At 55.7% G+C, this 18,002-nt stretch overlaps 1 protein-coding gene across 1 annotated transcript in view; it reads right to left on the bottom strand.

The window, feature by feature from the left end:
• Window positions 1-17,375, bottom strand: part of FAM135B (family with sequence similarity 135 member B) — a gene marked incomplete at both ends in the record, with an annotated part of 94,685 nt that extends 77,310 nt beyond the window's left edge. Inside the window, one exon of the mRNA XM_084230780.1 lies at window positions 17,299-17,375. Within this exon, the coding sequence (XP_084086906.1) occupies window positions 17,299-17,375 (77 nt within the window). The remainder of the gene's footprint in view (window positions 1-17,298) is intronic.
• Between the last annotated feature and the right edge of the window lie 627 nt (window positions 17,376-18,002).

Here is an 18,002-nt window from a genome sequence, read left to right as displayed (position 1 = left end):
CTTGTCTTCTGTGAACATAAAATGAGCCAATCATGGCCAGGGCTTATGCATCATTTTTCTATGAGACCGTGTTTGGCTCAAGATTTTAGTTAGCAACTGAAGACACACTAGAAAGGTCCATGCATGTGATCTTGTTTGAGCCTCCCTAAATCTGCTGTGAAGGAAAGCATTCTCTCAAGTGTCAGCCAAAGACACTGGGCATTGAGATACCAAACTACTTATCCAATTGGTTCTGCGAGTAAAAAGCAACCAATAGTCTAACTCCCAAGACAAATTTTTTTTTTTAACCTGCTCCACCTCATAGGCATCACATTTTGTTGCTTAAATTAAAGCCCTTTTATAACCAATCCCAAAGCAACTGTTTATTTCTTTAAATGTACTGGTTCCACCAAATCTGCCTTCAAGGAATTAGTTCCCATCTTAAAACTTGGATGCTCTAGGCACACATAGAAAGAAATGTTTCAAATAGGTTGACCATCTGGACTCTGTCCTGTTGAAAGGCAACACTGACCCTTTAATAATTCTCTTTAGTGTGACACAAAGTTTCTGCCAGGTTGTAAATCCACTAAACATTTCACACATGACATAAGTGATATTGCTTGATCCTTACAGGGAATCCCTTATGCACTTACCAGGATTTCCTGCTCAAAGAAGAGAAAAATACTGACCTTTGGGGATGAAGGGATTTGTCCAAGTTCACACAGTCAGTAAGTAATGTTGGCAAACCTCCAAGAAAGACCTTATTATTTCACACAGGGGGATCCTTTCACATCAGGAGCCACCCAAGGGAAATATGGTCAAGAAAGGAGCATTTAGTTCCAGGCCATGGAGAATAAGCAAGTGGTAGAAGAAAGTGGAGAATGAATTCCAGGCAGAAGGAAGCTAGACCAGGAGGTGAAAACTTCAGACGGTGTGCAGGTGTGTTTGCACAGGACTCCTTTCGGGGAATGATAATAAACATAGCCATCCCCGGTCGACCTCTGTCTGCAAGAGTGGTGCTGACTTATCCCCTTGACATAACTGCGTAGGGAATAATGTCTTTTCCAAAGACATCTACCTCCTAATCTTAGCAATCTGTGAAGGTTATGTTAGGGAGAAAGGCTGTCCTGAGCGAATTCCATACAGGCTTTGTGGATGCCCCCCCCCCCGACTCCTTCAAGACACCAGGAACTACAAATCCCAGGATCCCCAAAGGGAAGTTGCGAGGACCTAAGGGCAGAGTTAAGCAGCCATGTTCTCTGTTTGTAAATAAAACCAGCCGGGTTAGTGGCGGGAGGGGGGGGGGGGGGGCTCACTTGGCTCCTGCTCTCGCCAGGCAGGTTTGGTCCCTGCGGGTCACTTGGGATTCCAGGTTGGCGGAACGGGTGGGACGCATTTGAGAATTTATCTCCCTCTTTTCTCCCTGAGTTGTACATTTCCTCATTTCCCTTGTAAATAAACCTTTGTTAACCTTTAGTGTGTGCCTGCAGTGTGAGTCCCCTTTAAGCACTTGGGTGAGGACCCACAGTCAGGTGAGGACCCACAGTCAGGCAACCCGTTTCAGAGCAGGGTTGCCCTGTAACAGCTAGGCAAGTGAAAAACAAAGTGACTAACCAGTTGGCCTTGAAATGAGGATGTTATAATAGATTTCCCAGGTGTGCCCCATAGTCATCAGGTGTAGTGGCAGGAAGAGCACTAAGCAGGTTTCCTATGATTTGAGCAGACTGGTTGGGTAAAGGAGAGTCCTGGAGCTCTCGGTGGTTTTCTCAGGCTTTTTTGAGCTTCTACATGTGGTGCAGCAACCAGGTACATGGCAGGCAGGGGTGCCGGGGGGCCAGGAGGCCAGCAGGCCTCCAAGCCCCCAGCAAGACTTCCCTCTGGCTACTCTGGTGTTCTTGCTCCCCTTCTCTCTCCTGCCTCTGCTTCTCTTGGCCAATATCTCAATGCTGCTGCCATGGCCCACAGAAGTAAACAACACAACTGATAACACTGTAACAAATGCAGGTGCCCCATCAGGCAGGGCAATCCTAATGGCAGGAGGGCACAAAAGCCTGAAAACCATTTACTCTACACCAGGGTAATTTCTGAGCAAAAAAATGAGGCAGAAGAGCAGGGACGGTGGTAGAGTAAGACAAAGGGAGACGTGGTTGTGACGGAAGGGGCCACCAGCCAAGGAATGTGCGCGGCTGATAGAATGGGCAACAGACTGTCCCCCTGGATCCTCCACAAGGAGCGCAGTCCTGGCAACACCTACGTCAGCCCGGTGAGAACCACTTCAGACTTCTGAGCTCCAGGATCACTCAGTCATCAATGCATGTCGCTTGAATCCACTCTGTCTGTGGTGATTTAGCACAGCAGAGATGGCCTTTGGGGACACAGAGACTGGCGGTTTATGCTCCATGCGCCTGCCCATAACTCCCAGCACTCTCTTATCACCAAAAGCCCATCACTTTCTCTTCCTAATCAGTCAGAGTATTTCCCTCCACGAGCCAAAACACAGCATTCCTGTGCTAACGGTGGTTTTGAGAAAACAAAGAAAAATACTTTTAGTGAAGTATGACTACGGAAAACTTCCCACAGCTGGCTCCGTCTCCATGAGCCCAAGGACACAGTGCAGAGAACTTTAGAGGCAGGCAGATAGGGCTCAAATTCCCAAGGACCCCAAACTCACAGAGGCTCCACTTTCTTATTTTTAAGAGAAACATTGAAATATGAACATGACGGAACAAAGTATAAAGGCAGAGAGAGACAGCGCAGCGTCTGGCAGCCTTTCTGTAATGCAGCGATGGCACCTCCCTCCAAACACGCTCACAGTGACTCTCACTTGAGATTCAGAACAGCCGTGGGGCCCGCTGACAACTGAGGGCTGGGGAGCTGAATGAGGGACTGGGCAAGGGAAGAGGTCTAGGGGCTTGCACGTCCTGGGGTAGAATGAGGGGACTCCTCTCCCCAAAGGCTGAGGCATTTGGTTGAGCCTCTTCGAGGTCTTAGACACCTGCGTGAGCTTAGACACCTGCCCACGTCCTGCACTGCCACCCATCCTGGGCCTGGACCGACAGCGGGAGCCAGACAGAATATCCAAAAATGTCTCAGGTGCTGCGCTCCAGCTGCATTGACTCTGGCTGACCATGGCACTGTGTAAACATAAGAAGCACGGCACAGTGGCTTTATACCCACACGTACTGCAGAACAGCCACATGGCAAGGTGGCGCTGACCTCACTCAGTTAGACTGGCCTGGAGGGTGGGGTGAGGACTTTAAAATTGACTCTCAGCAACTTTCAAGCATGCCACACCATGTGAACCACAGCCCCTGAAAACCAGGGGCCATCCCAGCAGCTAAGACAGTGAGCCCTAGGAAGCCAGAGCCGGCCAGTTTCTCTTATGGACAGACACGTGGGAGCCAAACTCACCTTCCTGGATTTCATCAAGACTTTCTGTCTGCTGGGACTTGGCTGCAGAGCTGCCACCCTGGCCAGCAAACCCTGGCCAGAGTCACCCGGCACTGCTGGGTGCCCACGCCCGTGCCTGGGTCAGCCCCAAGGGGGTGACCCACCCACCCTGGGCTCCTGGGCTGCAGGCTCTGGCCCTGCAGGGAAGCAGGGGAGTCCCACCAGCAGGGAGGCTTTAGTGTTCCAGAATCCAAAAAACAGATGACTCAGGAACGAACGAGTGACAGTTTTGTGCCCACACTCACAGGCTGACTCAGCTCTCTTCCCAGGAGCCGCCCCATGGCGGGCTACGGACCGTGTTGTTGGATTTTACTGGCCACAGTAGCAAATGAGACTCTTTTTCAAGAAAAGATCTAACATTTCAGCAACTCTTGTCTGAGTATTTTCAGTGTGGGGTCAAAACATAGTAACTATGCAGAATAATAACTCTAAAATTATAATTTGTAATATTTTGTGCTATATTATATACACTATGAAGCATTGGTCAAAATTATTTTATATGAAACATCACAGGGCCTCCCCGGTGGCGCAGCAGTTGAGCGCTGGGTTGCGAAGCTGCCCGCGGCCTCTGCGGCGCCAGTTCGATCCCCGGCTGCTCCCCGGCCACCTGAGGAGGGTCCCACATGGCGCGCAGACCTCTCCTGCCGCCCGCTGCTCCCCTCAGCAGTGTACTTCGGTCCTTCTGCCTGCTCTGCTCCCCGCTCTGGCTCTGGTGAATTCTCTCACCCTCCCGCGCTTCTGACTGTACCCAGTGCATGTATAAACAAAACAAACAAATAAAATAAATAAATAAATAAATAAATAGAAACATGCCTCTATAAAAAAAAAAAAAAGAAAAAGAAACATCACATTGTGTGTTACATAGTATATCATGAGAGACATCACAATATATAATAATACGTCAATATCTTTTTTTAAAGATTTATTTATTTATGCATACAAGAACTGGAGTATAAGCCAGAGATGTTGGGGGGAGGTACGAGGATTCACCAGAGACAGAGTGGGGAGCAGAACAGGCCAATTGACTGAAATCCACTGCTGAGGGGAGCAGCGGGCGAGACAGGAGAGATCTGCTGCGCCATGTGGGTCGCCTCTCTGGCCGGGGATGGAACTCGTGCTCAGTGGCTGTGGATGGCTTCATAGTGCTGTGCTTAACCCCTTGTGCCACCGGGGAAGCCCTATATATGTCAACATCTTAGTAAGTAGTTTTTTATTTTAAAATATTATTTTTCTGGGGCCTCCCCAATGGTGCAGCGGTTGGGCACTGGGTTGCGATGCTGCCCACAGCCTCTGCAGCGCCGGTTCGATCCCTGGCCACCAGGCGAGGGTCCCACATGGCACTACAGACCTCTCCTGCCGCCCGCTGCTCCCCTCAGCAGTGTATTTCGTCAGTCTGCCTGTTCTGCTCCCTGCTCTGGCTCTGGTGAATTCTCGCACCTGCCCTTCCTTACGAGAGGAAGCAGAGCACGCGTTCATGCCTGTGACACTCCCCAGATTCAGAAACAGTCCTCAAATCGGGGGCGACTGGGACACGCCAGGCACTGGCTGGTGTGACGCGGGCAGGGAGGAGCCGACGCCCGACGCCCACGCCGGCACCCACGCCGCAGGGGCCCTGCAGCCTCCGGTCCACGGGACGGGACCTGCGCCCTCCTGTCCGCTCGGGTTCTTGCCCGGGTCACAGTCGCGCGCAGACTGGCGGGGGCCGTGGACAAGGGCGCCCGGAGAGGGGTGGGGACAAGCAGGGCACAGACGAAGTGAGGCCAAAACAAGTCCTAGAAATCTGACCTAGAATTGAGGCCTCGAGAGGGGACGGGGGGGAACCCCATGGACCAGGATGCTCTGGCGGAGTCTAAAGAGGTGTGACCTGTATCCCAAAGTCATGTACAGTGGTGTAGCCAACGTTACCTCAGCAAAAAATAACAATAAAATACGATCCCACTATAACACCGGGAAATATTTATCAATTTAAAGTAAAGCAAAAACTGACACTACAAGAGAAGATCAGGGCCACAGGGATGAGGAAGGCGCCAGGCCCTGCCCTCGGGGCTCACTCTGCAGCGGAGGGGAAAGCCAGCTTCCCGGGTGACCATGACAAGCACAAGGAGGCTTTCGGAGATCTGGAAAGGACTAGTCCAGGCCAGGCTGGCACAGAGCAGGGCGGTGTCGCCTTCCGGAGGGGCAGGCGTGAATAAGCGTCCCTAAAAGACAGTGGGAGAGCCAGGGACAGGAGGGGGCCATGTTCAAGGCCTGTGCAGCGCTCAGACAGGGATGGGAAGAGCAAGTGACGCATGTCCAGTCTGGTCCAGCTCGGCGGGACCACTCCAGGGCCAGGCTGGGGCGGCCCCACAGAGCCCCCGGGGACTCAGCTCTGCAGCCCCGCAGCAGCCGCCTTTCCCACAGCCACAGGGGCTTCCAGGCTGTCTGGAAGCCGCAGCTCCGCCTCCAGGCCTCGTGCCTGCCCTTCCTGCAACTTCTGTCCTCCCACTTGAACTCAGCTATTTTGTGTGTGTGTGTGTGTGTGTGTGTGTGTGTGTGTGTGTGTGTGACCCTCGCCGGTGGCCGGGGATTGAACTGGCGCTGCAGAGGCTGCGGGCAGCCTTGCAACCCAGCGCTCAACCACTGCGCCACCGGGGAGGCCCTTGAACTCAGCTATTTTTAATGAAACCTTCAGTTCTCCTCTGACGTGTCCCTTCCTCCAGGAGAGCCTTCCTGAGCCCTCAGTCTAAGTCGGTGTCCCCTGTCATCTTCCCAAGGCCCCTCCCGCCTGCGTCCAGCACAGAGGCCGAAAGGAATCAGCCACGGAGAACAGGGGGCTCGGGTGGCCAATGCCCCCACCCCCCATCGACGCTCTAGCACAGCTGGGACTTCTCTGCTTGGCTCACAACCTTGACAGTGGCATCTAGAGCCGCATCAATCTTGCAGCCGACACCGACAGATGCTGTTCGGCTGCTCAACAGATGCATGAGGTGAGTTGACATTCCAGCCCCGCCCTCCCAGGTGCCATCCAGGTATCCTCGAGGTGGACGACCCCGCTCCACAGCAGCCCCGAGCAGCCCGGGCGCCTCCACTCATCTGACTGCGCCTGGCAGGGCAGAGTGTGCAAGTCAAGGGGCACCACGGGCAGCCCGGCCTCGGCTCAGGGGGAAGAGAGCCCAGGAACCTGACCTGAGCGCGGGGGAGTCAGCAGGGCCCAGGCCCAGCCCGGCACCAGGTCTGAGGACGCGGGGTGAGTCGGCAGGTCCTCCAGGCTCAGGCTGAGCTAACGGCCCCTGTGACGTGCCTGCGAGGAAGGGCTTCTGGGAACTGCTCGCTCTGGCTCCCCGCTGCGGCTGTGGGCCGTGTGGGATTAGGGGCCCAGAATGCGGCTTGGGAAGGCAGGTGCGTGGCCTCCGAGGAGGAGCCTGGCTTGGAAGCAGGAGAGACCAGGAAGGCGCCCTGGAGCCGTCCCAGAGCAGCCTGCAGCTTTCAGGCCCTCATTCTGCTGTGTTAGTCGCTGAGGACGGTCTGGTCACATGTTCGATAGGTCTGCTCTGCAGGGCCATTAATAAAATGATGCAGATAAAGTGTGAGTCAATCCTTGGACTATAACAGGGATTATTTTTCTTTTTGCTTATTTGTTTAAGTCCCTGGCATTTGACATAGGGTGAGCTACTGAGCTACATATCACCCATTTGATCTATGCAGAAGAGGGAGAAGGAACAAACGAATGACCCAGCATGAGGGTGGATGGTGGCCGAACGCACAGAAGCACTGTTGGGGCCCCCGGGACCTGCCCCTGCAGGCTGAGCTCAGCCACGGAGCCGGCACACGGGAGCGTGCGTGACTGTCAGCGGCGTAGGCTGCGGACGCTTAAGCCCTGGGTCCTCACGCTGGCCCTCGAGAGCGCGCCCTCAGGCCGTGTGACCACAGGCGCCGGCAGTGCATCGGAGCCACACGCTGGGGCGCACCGGGAACAACGCACTGGGATGCTTTGCTCACGATAACCCCATGAGGTAGATACACCTTTCCCGTGGCTCCTCTGAGTGGGTTTGTCCACAACCACAGAGCTCCGGAGCCACGGGGTCAGGCCGACACCCAGGCACCTGCACCAGACTCCAAGTCAAGACCCGAGAGCCACGCTGCCGCTCCTCCGTGTCCCACCTGAGGGGTCCTCGTTCACGGGATGCCTCAAAGCCGCATGAAAGACACAGACAGACAGACAGACAGCGGCCTTGCCCTCCCTTGCCAGTCAGCATCCAGCCTCCTCGCTGCACAAAACTCAGAGCAGCCTCCCAGCCCCGTCCTTTACACACATCTAACATGGAACTGTTGTGCAAGCGGACAGTTGAAAGGGACAGAAGAGATCTCCAGGAGGTGCTCTTTGCAACACCAAGGCTCCCCCAGCACACGTCACCTGTGTGCACACCTGTGTATGCACACACACATGCACACCCACCACTGCACGTGCACACCCAATCACACACACCTGTACATGGACACACACCTATGTGCACACCCACACGTGTGCACATCCAAATCTATGCACACACTCACACCTGTGCATGCACAACCACACATAATCACATATGTGCACACACATACATGCTGACACCTGTATTGTCTATACACACAACTGTACCTGTGTGTGCCCACATGCATGACACACCCACATATGCCCCCACCCACACGTGTGCACACACAGATGCACACATTTGAGGCACTATCTACGGAACTGACTGCTGCAGGACAAATCCCAAAAGAGGGACGTGGCGAGCTGCCTGCAGGTGAATGTTCCTTGAACACACTCAGATATTTCGGAGCCGAGAAAGAAAAGACCTTCTCTGGGAATCAGGAAGTCTGGGATCCCAAGAGGGTTCTTCTGCCACCGCGCTGCCTCGCTGCTGACAAGGCAATGGCCCCTTTGTGCACAATTTTCTTCTTTGTGTAATAAACCGAACCGTGTGGCAGATGTTGGGTTTCCCGGCTGGAGACCTGTGCGCAGCGCACTGATGGGGTGCGAGCTCAGAAACGCGCCCCTGGAGGAACAAGGAAGGACTGGGCTGCCATGCAACTGCAAAGGCAGATTCAAGCAATCCCAGGGGGGCCTGGACCCTGGGTGGTCCCTCAGAGATGGGGGACAGAATTGTGCCCCTCCCCAACCACCCTCGACTGTGAAGCCCTCCGAGCAGAGGCCACGTGACCCTCGGGCAGGCAGAGTCCTGTGACTGAAAGGCCCGAGAGGGACTCAGCTGTGGACACTCAGCCCGTTACCAGCCCAGCACGCAGAGAACCTGGCAGCGTGCAGCCCCACCGCACCTGCGGGTCTGGGGGGAGACATAGGGGGAATGGAGAGCATCCCAGTGCAGAGGCTTCAGGATGGGATCGGCCGCACGTGGAGGAGCGAGCCGTGACCAGGCCATCACCGCAGCGGAGGGAGTGGGGGGAGCGGGGAAGCCCGAGGGGCTGGGCTCTCACTCATGGTCACTCAGAGGCCCATCAGAGCCGCACACAAGGGCACACGCCTGGCTGAGGCTGCAGAGCACCATTTGGCTTCTGGGCTGAGAGACCCAGGGGAGCGCAAGGACAGCATCGGGGAACCAGAGGGGGACAGCAGGCCCCGAGGGTGGGGTCACCTGGACAGGTGCGGCAGCGCAGGTGAGGAGGATCAGAGTCTGCGTGTCCTGTGAGACGGAGCAGGAGACTGTCCAGGGGAGGGCGGCAGGAGGTGTGGGGCGAGAGGAGTCAAGAACCGCTTTGAATTGTTGGTCTCAGCAACCCCAGGTGGGGTGGGCGGGGGTTACTATTAACCGGGAGGGGATGTGGACTAAATGGGATGGGGGTGGGGGCGGGAGGAGCTCAGTTTGCAGGCGCTAGTTTGAGACGCCTTCCAGGGTTACACTCAGTGGAGTAAGTCAGAGGAAAAAGAGAAATATTGGAGGGTCTCACTTGTAGGGGGGATACAGGGAAACTGAGCAAAGGGTCGGGAAAAGGACAGCACTTGCAGCAGACTGTGGAGCTGAGACCACAGCGGGGAGGGGCTGGAGGAGGGAAGAGCACAAGGAACTGCAGTGATGGCCACAGGTGCCCCGGCGGTGGGGGAATCATGGGGACCACGGCTGAGGGGAGAGAGCAAATATTGTACAAAAATGAACAATGCTCTGCTCTAAGAAAATAAAAAAAAATTACCAAAAATCAATAAATAAGATGCCTTTTAGGAAGCAGGACAGCAATGAGCCGCATCCCGCTGGGGAAGTGGACAGCTCGAAAGAGAGGCAAGCGGACGACACAGCAGGAGCCACAGCCCGGGTGGCTGGAGCCTTGGGACCGGGCGGCCTGGGAGGCGAGTGCCACCCGGAGCAGAGCCAAGCTGGCTGGTGAAAGGCTGAGCTGGCGAACGGATGGCACCTTTGTCACGGGCAGAGTGGCGTGGCCTTAACACCTGGCATAGCCTTTACCTGTGACTAATTCCTTGTGGTCAGTAAGCACAGCCCGGCTCATGGACCCTGGTCCTCCCCTGGGCCCAGTGCCCATTCATCTTCTGTCCGCCCCGTCCCTCTCCTGCCGTCTCCAAACACTTGGGTGTAAAGATTGATCTCAGCTGGGAAGGGAAGAGACAGGAAGAAATCCCATCTCAGCATCCACGCCCGGCCCCGGCCCGGCCTGCTCAATCTATTTTCTCAATGCCCTGTACTCAGAGACCATTAGGAGCGTCCCCAGCTATCAATAAAGTGCACTGGCTCCATTTCATGACTGTTTCCTGTGTGTCTAGGGCTTCCTAAGTCATAGGAAGAGAGAGACGGTGGTGGGGTTGAGCTTTGTGCAAACCTCAGAAACTACCAACCCCCAGGCTCTGGCGAGCGGGCTCGGTGAAGGTCTCCGCCACCAGCTCGCCCAGCCGCTGCGAAGCCGACGATGTGAGGCCGGCTGTTTGCAGGGCACTGCCACAAAATGATGTTCCAAACCTCCTCCCTCCCCCACCGAGAACATGCAGCCCTCAGCCCCCTGCACCACGCCTGGAAGGGGTGCAGACCCCTTGGGTGTTCCTCCTCGTCCCCGGAGCACAGTCTGCCGCCTTCCCTCCGGAAGCACCGGCCGCGAGAACATCAAGTAGGAAGGCCCGTGCCTGTGACACTTACTCTGCCCATGCCCAGCGCCCAGCTATTGCTCCCAAGGCTGAGCAGCCGCTTTCCCTGCAGAGAGACCTGTGGGGCCAGCGTGGGTGAGGCAGGGCTCAAGGCTTGCGGTCGTCCTGAGACACACACTCCACCGAGGCCACGCTGCAGGGGCTCCGCAGTCCTCGGCCCTCTGACACCCCTGGGCAGCCGGCCCTGGACGCTCCTTCCTCCAAGCCCTGGTGTTTCTGGCCCCAGCAGTGCCCTGCCCCATCTGTCACCTGGAAGCCCTAGCCCAGACGCCCGGCACGCGTCCCCACCTGTACGTGCATCAAGTTGGGATTCCCCCAGGTCTGGTCCTGCCACCAGAATAAAGAAGAGAGGTCACGTGGCCCCGCGCCCAGCAGCCATGCGCCGTGCCACATCCCAGCAGGTTGTTTGGCACAGGAAGGAATTCTCAAATTCTCTTCTCCAAAGAACAGGAGACAGAGTCTGTGCAGCCCAGCAGGCTCCCCAGGGTGTTGTGTGGCCTCTAGTGTGGTCGCAGGAGGGGTGGGCTGGGGTGAGCCCAGGGAACCTGGCCTGGCCCTATTTACCAGGCATCTTACAACTGTCCCCTCGCTGGCTTCTGGTAAGATCCTGCAAAGCAAGGGGCGAGCAGAGGACAGAGACAGTGAGTGACTTGCCCAGGGTCCCCCGCGGCAAACAGGAGGGAGGGGACCTGAGCCAGAGTCGCAGCTCCTGGGTGACAGCCCGACCCTGCTCTCCACTCCCCTGCCTGCTCCCCTGTGCTGCTCTGCCTGAGGCCGAAGGGGCCAGCTTCGGGGCGCAAAGGACACGCTCCCCAGGGATCCTGCTCTGCTTGAGTCCCCCAGGAGGCGATCAGGGCCTGAGAGCTCCGCAGGATGAAGTTCAGCCCCTGGGAGGGTCCTTCTTTACAGACCCGCTTCCGTCGGGGATCAAGAGGATGAAAGGCTCGGAGCACCAGGTTCATGCAGCCGCACGTTCAGAGGCAAGAGAAGACCTGGCCAGGGTGGACATTTCCCTGGGACGCGGATTTGCCGTGAAATATTCCAGAATGTCCATGTACACCAGCACCTAGACGGATGGCTGCTCACTCGTCACAGGGACCGTCATCGTGACGCCGTCGTGTGGGAGGGGAGACCACATTTTCCCTGAAGAGCTCACTGTGGCCCTTGGGGAGAGGCAGCCGCGAGCCCACCACTGTTGCTGCTGGTGGGTGGGGCTCTTGAGGACAGGGGGTAAAACCCTAAGTCAAATCAGCTTAAACAAAAATAAAGGGGACGCAGCAGGTCACACAGTGCAAAGTCCTGGGCTGACATGGGTGAGCGCCCCAGCGGGGCGGCCACTCCGTCACGGAGGCCCTGGGGAGGCTGGCCCTGCAGGTCCACCTCATGCTGACCGCCGGCTCCTCCACCCTGCGCAGCTGAGCCAAGGGGCTTCCCGCCGCTGGTGACCACCCCCCACCCCATCAAAGGGGCCAGAGTGAGTGAAAAGGATCTCAACATAGTTTAATAAGAAAAGTGAAAAAAAAAGGAGGATTGTTTCTGACAGAACCAGACAAATCAATTAATTGATCTCTGGCAAGCAGAGATAATTCTATTTTGGAGTCTATTAGGGCGCGTCGGGGTTGGTTAGCCAATTTCACAGGGAGCTGCCTGTCGCCAGGCGTCAGGCCCGGCTGGGGGTGCCAGGCCCGCATGCGAGGGGCATTTCTTGCAGGAGTCGGTTCACATCCTGCCTCCGTTCTCGCTCCAGGAGGGAAGAGGCAGGTGAGTCTCTTCCAAGAGGGTTTCCGGCCACGTCTCCACGAGCGTCTGACTTCTCGTCAGGTGTGAGCACGGGTCTCTGTTGAGCCACGACGCGGCGGGAGGGACAGGGTGAATGAATGCACCAGCCTCTGGGCAGAAAACCCTCCAAATGGCAGTGCCGAGAAGGGGCGGGGGAGATGGCAGAGGCCTCTGGGAGTCCAGCAACAAATCCCCGCTCAGAAAATGAGCTCGCCGTGCAGTCCCGTCCGACTCAGCAAGTCCCGACTCATCTCCAAGGACAAATGTTGCTGCATCTCAGCGGAAGCTGCGGCGCGGGGGCCTGGGTCCCCGCGGTCAACAGCCACGGGGCAGGAGGAGACTGACCACCTAGCGACAGCCCTGCGGCGAGCGTCCTGTCCGCTGCTCACCCAGCCTGTCCTCAGGAGAGAAAGGCTCGTGTGAGGCGAAGGTGAGGCGCTGACACCACAGAAACAAAACCTGAGAACATGATTGTAAATGAAGCGCGATGGCGCCTGCTGCCCAGGGTCCCGGAGCCCACGGGAGAGCGGGCAGAAGCTCCCCTGGGGTGCACGGCGTGTAGGGAGAGGGTCACGACCCAGCCCAGTTTCCCACTGTGGAGACAGGTCCCGATCCTCGCAGGACAGGCGGGTCTGGGTCCCATTTTCTACGGTGACGAGGTCAGGAAAGGCAGCAGAGGCGGCAGGCCCGGCCGCGGCGCTGGCCTGACGCAGGCGTCCCCCACCTTGCCACCCCTGCGGCCCGCAGCCCCCGTCCAGACACATCCCGCCTTCTGGCAAGAGAAGGCAGGCGGGGCTCAGGGGGCCACGTGCCGGCTCTGCTGCTCTCCCCACCTTCTCTGAGCGCCCACAGGTTGCATCGCGCCTCCCGTCTAGCACCCCCAAGCTGCCTCCGTCATCTCGTGGAGTCTCTCATTAGCCGGCCCTGGGGGCCGGGCCTCCTCTCTCCTCTGGCTTCTGGAGCCTCGGGCAGCCACCAGCCGGCAGCGTCCGCGGTGACAGTGGAGAGTGGACGGCAGGATACGCGTGTGAGAGCGAGACGGGCTCAGGCGTGGAAGGAGGGAGTCCGGAACCTGGGCTGGGGAGTGAGTCTCAGCACGCGGAGGGCTGAGAGGAGGCCACGCCGGAGGGGAGGTCGCCCGGGGGGACTTCCCAGGCGAACGTCAGGAGGGGAGGTCAGGGCGGGCGAGGCACAGGCAGACGGGAGGAGTTGAAGCTCAGACGGTCAGGCTGGCGAGACAGCAGGCGGACGCTGGGGGAGGTTCTGCAGGCGGGGGAGCCGGGCAGTCACCCGCCCCTTCGGGCTGATAGCTCCATGGACAGCATTAAGAGCTGAGGGCGGCAAGAATGGGCAGCAGAAGTGACCACTTAGGTGGTGTCTGCACGATCCGGCTGTGACGTCCGCCGCTCTGTGCTTATTCATCAGCGTGTTTCAGCCCGACCCTCCCGATGACCCATCAGGTGGCCAGGTAGACTTTGTCATCACCACTGCAGGAGGTAAAGTCACGATCTAGAGTGGGTTAAGTGGGACTTTTATTTTGCATCCTCAGAGTTTTTAAGTGGCAGAGCTGGTGGCCCATGCCACGTCCCCAGGATCGCCCTGCCCTCCCCCACCCGTCCTGTCCCTGCCCGGCCCCTCCCCTGGCTTTTTGTCAGGCAGAGTGTCGCTGCCCAGTGTTGGGTGACGATTCCTGATGCTTGTTGGGTGGCTAGAGAAGGTGTATCCCCTTTGAGAACTTGATTCAGTCAACACAGCCTCTGGATCAAGGCAGGCTGGCCGTTTGCTCAAAGCAAATATCGCCAAAAGGCAGCCTGCACTCTGGGGCTGGACAAACACCCCCAAACATAACCGCGCTGAAGCAAGTTCTTGTGCACTGTTCTGAGCTCTGTCTCCGCGTGGTTCCAGCACAGCATCTCACGGCAAATCAAGGGCGGCCTCTGGCCAGGCTGGGTAACAATGGCCGGGATGCAGGATGGGGAGACAGGGGCGCGTCTCATGAACGGGGAACCTCGCCTGGAACAGGGGCAAAGCCAGGCTGAGGAAGGGCACTCTCCACGGCAGCCCCGCTCTGATGGCTCCATCCCCAGGACCCTGGGGCACATGCTCACCTCCATCCTCACACCTACACCTGGGCCAGCAGACACAGCCCCATCTCCTCCGCATCCATGACATCCCACCATCCCTTCTTTTGCGCTTGGGCCCACCTCACCCCCAGGCTCGGGAAGCGGCCATGGCTGCCCAGGGCAGGAAGGGTCCATCTCGCCATAGGTGGGACCCAGAGCAGATCAGCCCTCAGCCTGAGATCAGCAATCATGTCCGTCAGGCACTGGCTGCGCTGTGCCCACCTGTCCCTGCTCCCGGCAGTGGGACCCAGAGGGCTGCGGGTCTTTGCAGATGGGGCCTGAGAGGCCCTAGCACTCACTCCCCGAGAGGTCTGCCCGCCTCCATGCCAACAGTGCCAGCCATTCCCAGACATGGCAGTAAAACCGCTCTCCAGCCTGGCTAGACCTATAACCATCAAAGTATGCACCCAATGCCCACATCCTCGACATCACAAGATGCCAGCACTGAGTCAGGAGATATTCCGAGGGGCCTCTGTGTCCTGCCAGAGGACCAGGGGGCTCCAGCATTAATATTTCCATATTTACCAGTAAAAACATTTTTGCACAGGTGACCCCGTGTAAGCACATTCGTTTACACATCATTTCATATGCAATTCTACTCATCGACAACATGCATTAGAAGCATAGGGAGAGGCCTTTTAAACATGAGTATTGCAATCCTTATACTTTCAAAAACCTTATGTGGAGCATAGCCTTTTGTTCTTGAGAGAGAGAGAGAGTGAATCACATATATAAATATATATATGTATTCACTCCATCCATCCACCCATCCACCCGTCCATCCATCCATATCCAACAGGGATTCAATGCCCTGGCTTTCATTTAGCTTGATTCAGCATTAGGCTTTAGTGGCGAGCACGACTAAATACGATAGCTGTCAAGACCACACAGCTCTACAGAGTGCCATAGGCTTGCTGAGTAAGTCACGGTTTCCACACTCATTTTTCAACTGCCTTTACCCACCACACAGGGGGCCTTTGTGTTCCGAATGTGTCATTTTGAATGTCCATTAATGGTGACGATTTCATAGACGCCTTCTTTAATACCTGAAGGCCCAGCATCCAGCTAGGATTCAGTGTGTCATGAATAATGGTAACAAGTCCATAAATCAAACAGATTTACAAGTAAGCTCAATTTCTCAGTCCACTTATTGTTGGAGCTGATTAACTTGTCATTCCACCTCAGGGTGTTATCAACAGGCTTTTGCAAGGAGAGGGTAAGGGTGGTCCTGCATTTCCTGATGTTAGCTCATCTTCATTATTAATCTTACCTCCAATCCAGTGCCTGGGCTACAGTGTTTGCTGTTTCCTGTTTACTGTTTCCTTACAGTGTCTGTCAGGTCCCTTGCTGTCTGAAGAGGGCTAGTGGAATTAAAACTTGGAACACTGTGTCCATGGCCATCGCTGGCCAGTCCCAGCTACATGTGTGTGAGGGTGAGATCACCATCTAAGCTACGTGACGCCCTCTGATGCTGACGCTGCGTGGCCGAGGGGAACTCACAGCTGTGAGCCATGTGGACTAAAGTCGGCTGCCAACGTCAGTCTGGACTCTAATTACTAACGAAGCTTGATTTCTTTCTTATTTCCGTGTTAAAACGGTCATAAATAGAAGTTCTAGTATTTGCTTTCCACATCCCGGGGGATATCCTGCACATCGCTGGGGAGAATGCAGCCCACTCTGGAGACCAGTCTTACACAAAGAAGACAATACATGATTATGAGCAAGAAGCGCCCTGGCCCCAGGTCCCCACACTGCTATGTGAAAGCCGGGTACTGCCTTAACCACCTGATCCCCAAATTCAGACCATTCACTTCTTACAGTCAGTTTGGTTAACAGAAGGCAGTGAAAAGACGTTCTGTAAAAACCAAGACTAGAGGTTTTGTGTGTTTCCACTCTTGCTCTTAGGACTGGCTGTCATGGAAACAAGTCTGAGCTAGCCAGCTGAGACACAAAAGCATGGAGGGGAAAACAGCACCTCCCCGCGCAGTCCATGGCCCCAGACCGCGAGGAAGCCGCACGCCCAGCTGAAATCCCCCAAGCCTGGCCCAGTGCAGTAAAACCGCCCAGCTGAGCCCAGCTCAAATTGCCTGCCTCACCATCATGAGCTACAGCAAAAGCTGCTGTCTCAGGACACTGCTTCAGGGTAGTTTGTGAAGCATCACCAGCACCCCCAAAAGACACCTGTTGCTTGTTCTCTTAACTGGGCACATCATGAACTTGGGTTTGGGTAACATGAGGTAAGTAGCCATTGGGAGTATATATGCCAATAGTTCTAGTCTGTGTTTAGATGTTTCTAGGACCATTTCATGTCTATTTACAGTGACCCTGAGATCAGCCTATCTTGAGACTATGTATGTAAAATCCTAAGTGTATCCTTGAGAACTGGAAGCATCTTTATTTTAATTCTTTACTTAAGAAGGATATGATAAATTCTCCATTTTTGAGAGATCTAGGCATAGATTTTAAGATATGTGGTTTGGGGAGGCGGCCCTTACAAATATTGAGCATCCAGCCACCTTTTTATCAGAGCTACCCAGGCAAGCTTCACTTCCGCTGAGTTCCTGTTCCTTTAAAACTGACTGACATATTTAATGGAAAAGAGCAAATCGGGAGAGAGGAGGCAGAAGGAAGTGCAGGGGGGGGAGATTTGCATTTTCTAGTCTTCATCATTATGTGGTTTATTTCAAAAGCACTGTTTGGAGTTCCCACCTGGCAGGAAAAGTAATGAAAATCCTTTCCTCATTAATCCAAAATTACCACCTCCAACTCCTGCCAGGAAAGGATACTCGCTCGCACACACACTCACACACACACTCACACACACACACAGAGGCACATACTCACCCTCTCTGAAAGAGATCCACATTATAAAACTTATGCAGCTCTACAGAAAACTCCACCGTTCCTTGTACTTCAGACATGGTCTTTTTGGTTCATTACCTGAAAAACAAGACAGACAACAGCTTGAGCCCTCACCAGCCAACGCACAGGCCAGGCTGCTACGGCGGCAAGCCCTGCGGTGCTGACGCAGACGAACAGAAGTGAGTGCCCAGCGGGACCACGACGTGTCCAGGGATGTCCCCACGCAGGGGGCTCTCGCAGGAAGAGACACCGAGAGTTGGATGACTCGCCGAGAGCCCCGAGCTCGCACGGAAGCCCACGGCGAGTCGACCGCCCTCCCTTGTCAGCGGGACAGAGGAGGCAGCAGTGCCCGGGCTGCGAGCTGTGCCCACCGGGCAGGAATCCTCGCTTTCCAGGTTCTACCAGTGTAAGCTGGAGCAGACACGCCCTTCTCTGTCCTCAGGTCACGCCTCTGTGACAGGAGCTCTGCCCACAGCTTGTGACTCTGGCAGATGACGGAGGAGGAAGTGGGTCTATCATGCCCAACACTCAGCGCAGCTCCAAACATGTAACAAATAAACCCAATAAACGGCAGATACCATTAATAATGATTAATGATAATAATTGAAACTAATTTTATCACTGTTCTTGGAAACGCGGTCTCCACAGAGCTCAGGGCCTGGACGTGCCGCGGTCTCATTCGCTGT

The sequence above is a fragment of the Talpa europaea genome (assembly GCF_964194135.1).
Source record: "Talpa europaea genome assembly, chromosome: 3".
NCBI classification, from domain to species: domain Eukaryota; kingdom Metazoa; phylum Chordata; class Mammalia; order Eulipotyphla; family Talpidae; genus Talpa; species Talpa europaea.
Note: the sequence above shows the minus strand (reverse complement) of the source record. Positions and strands in the feature narration are given on the sequence as shown.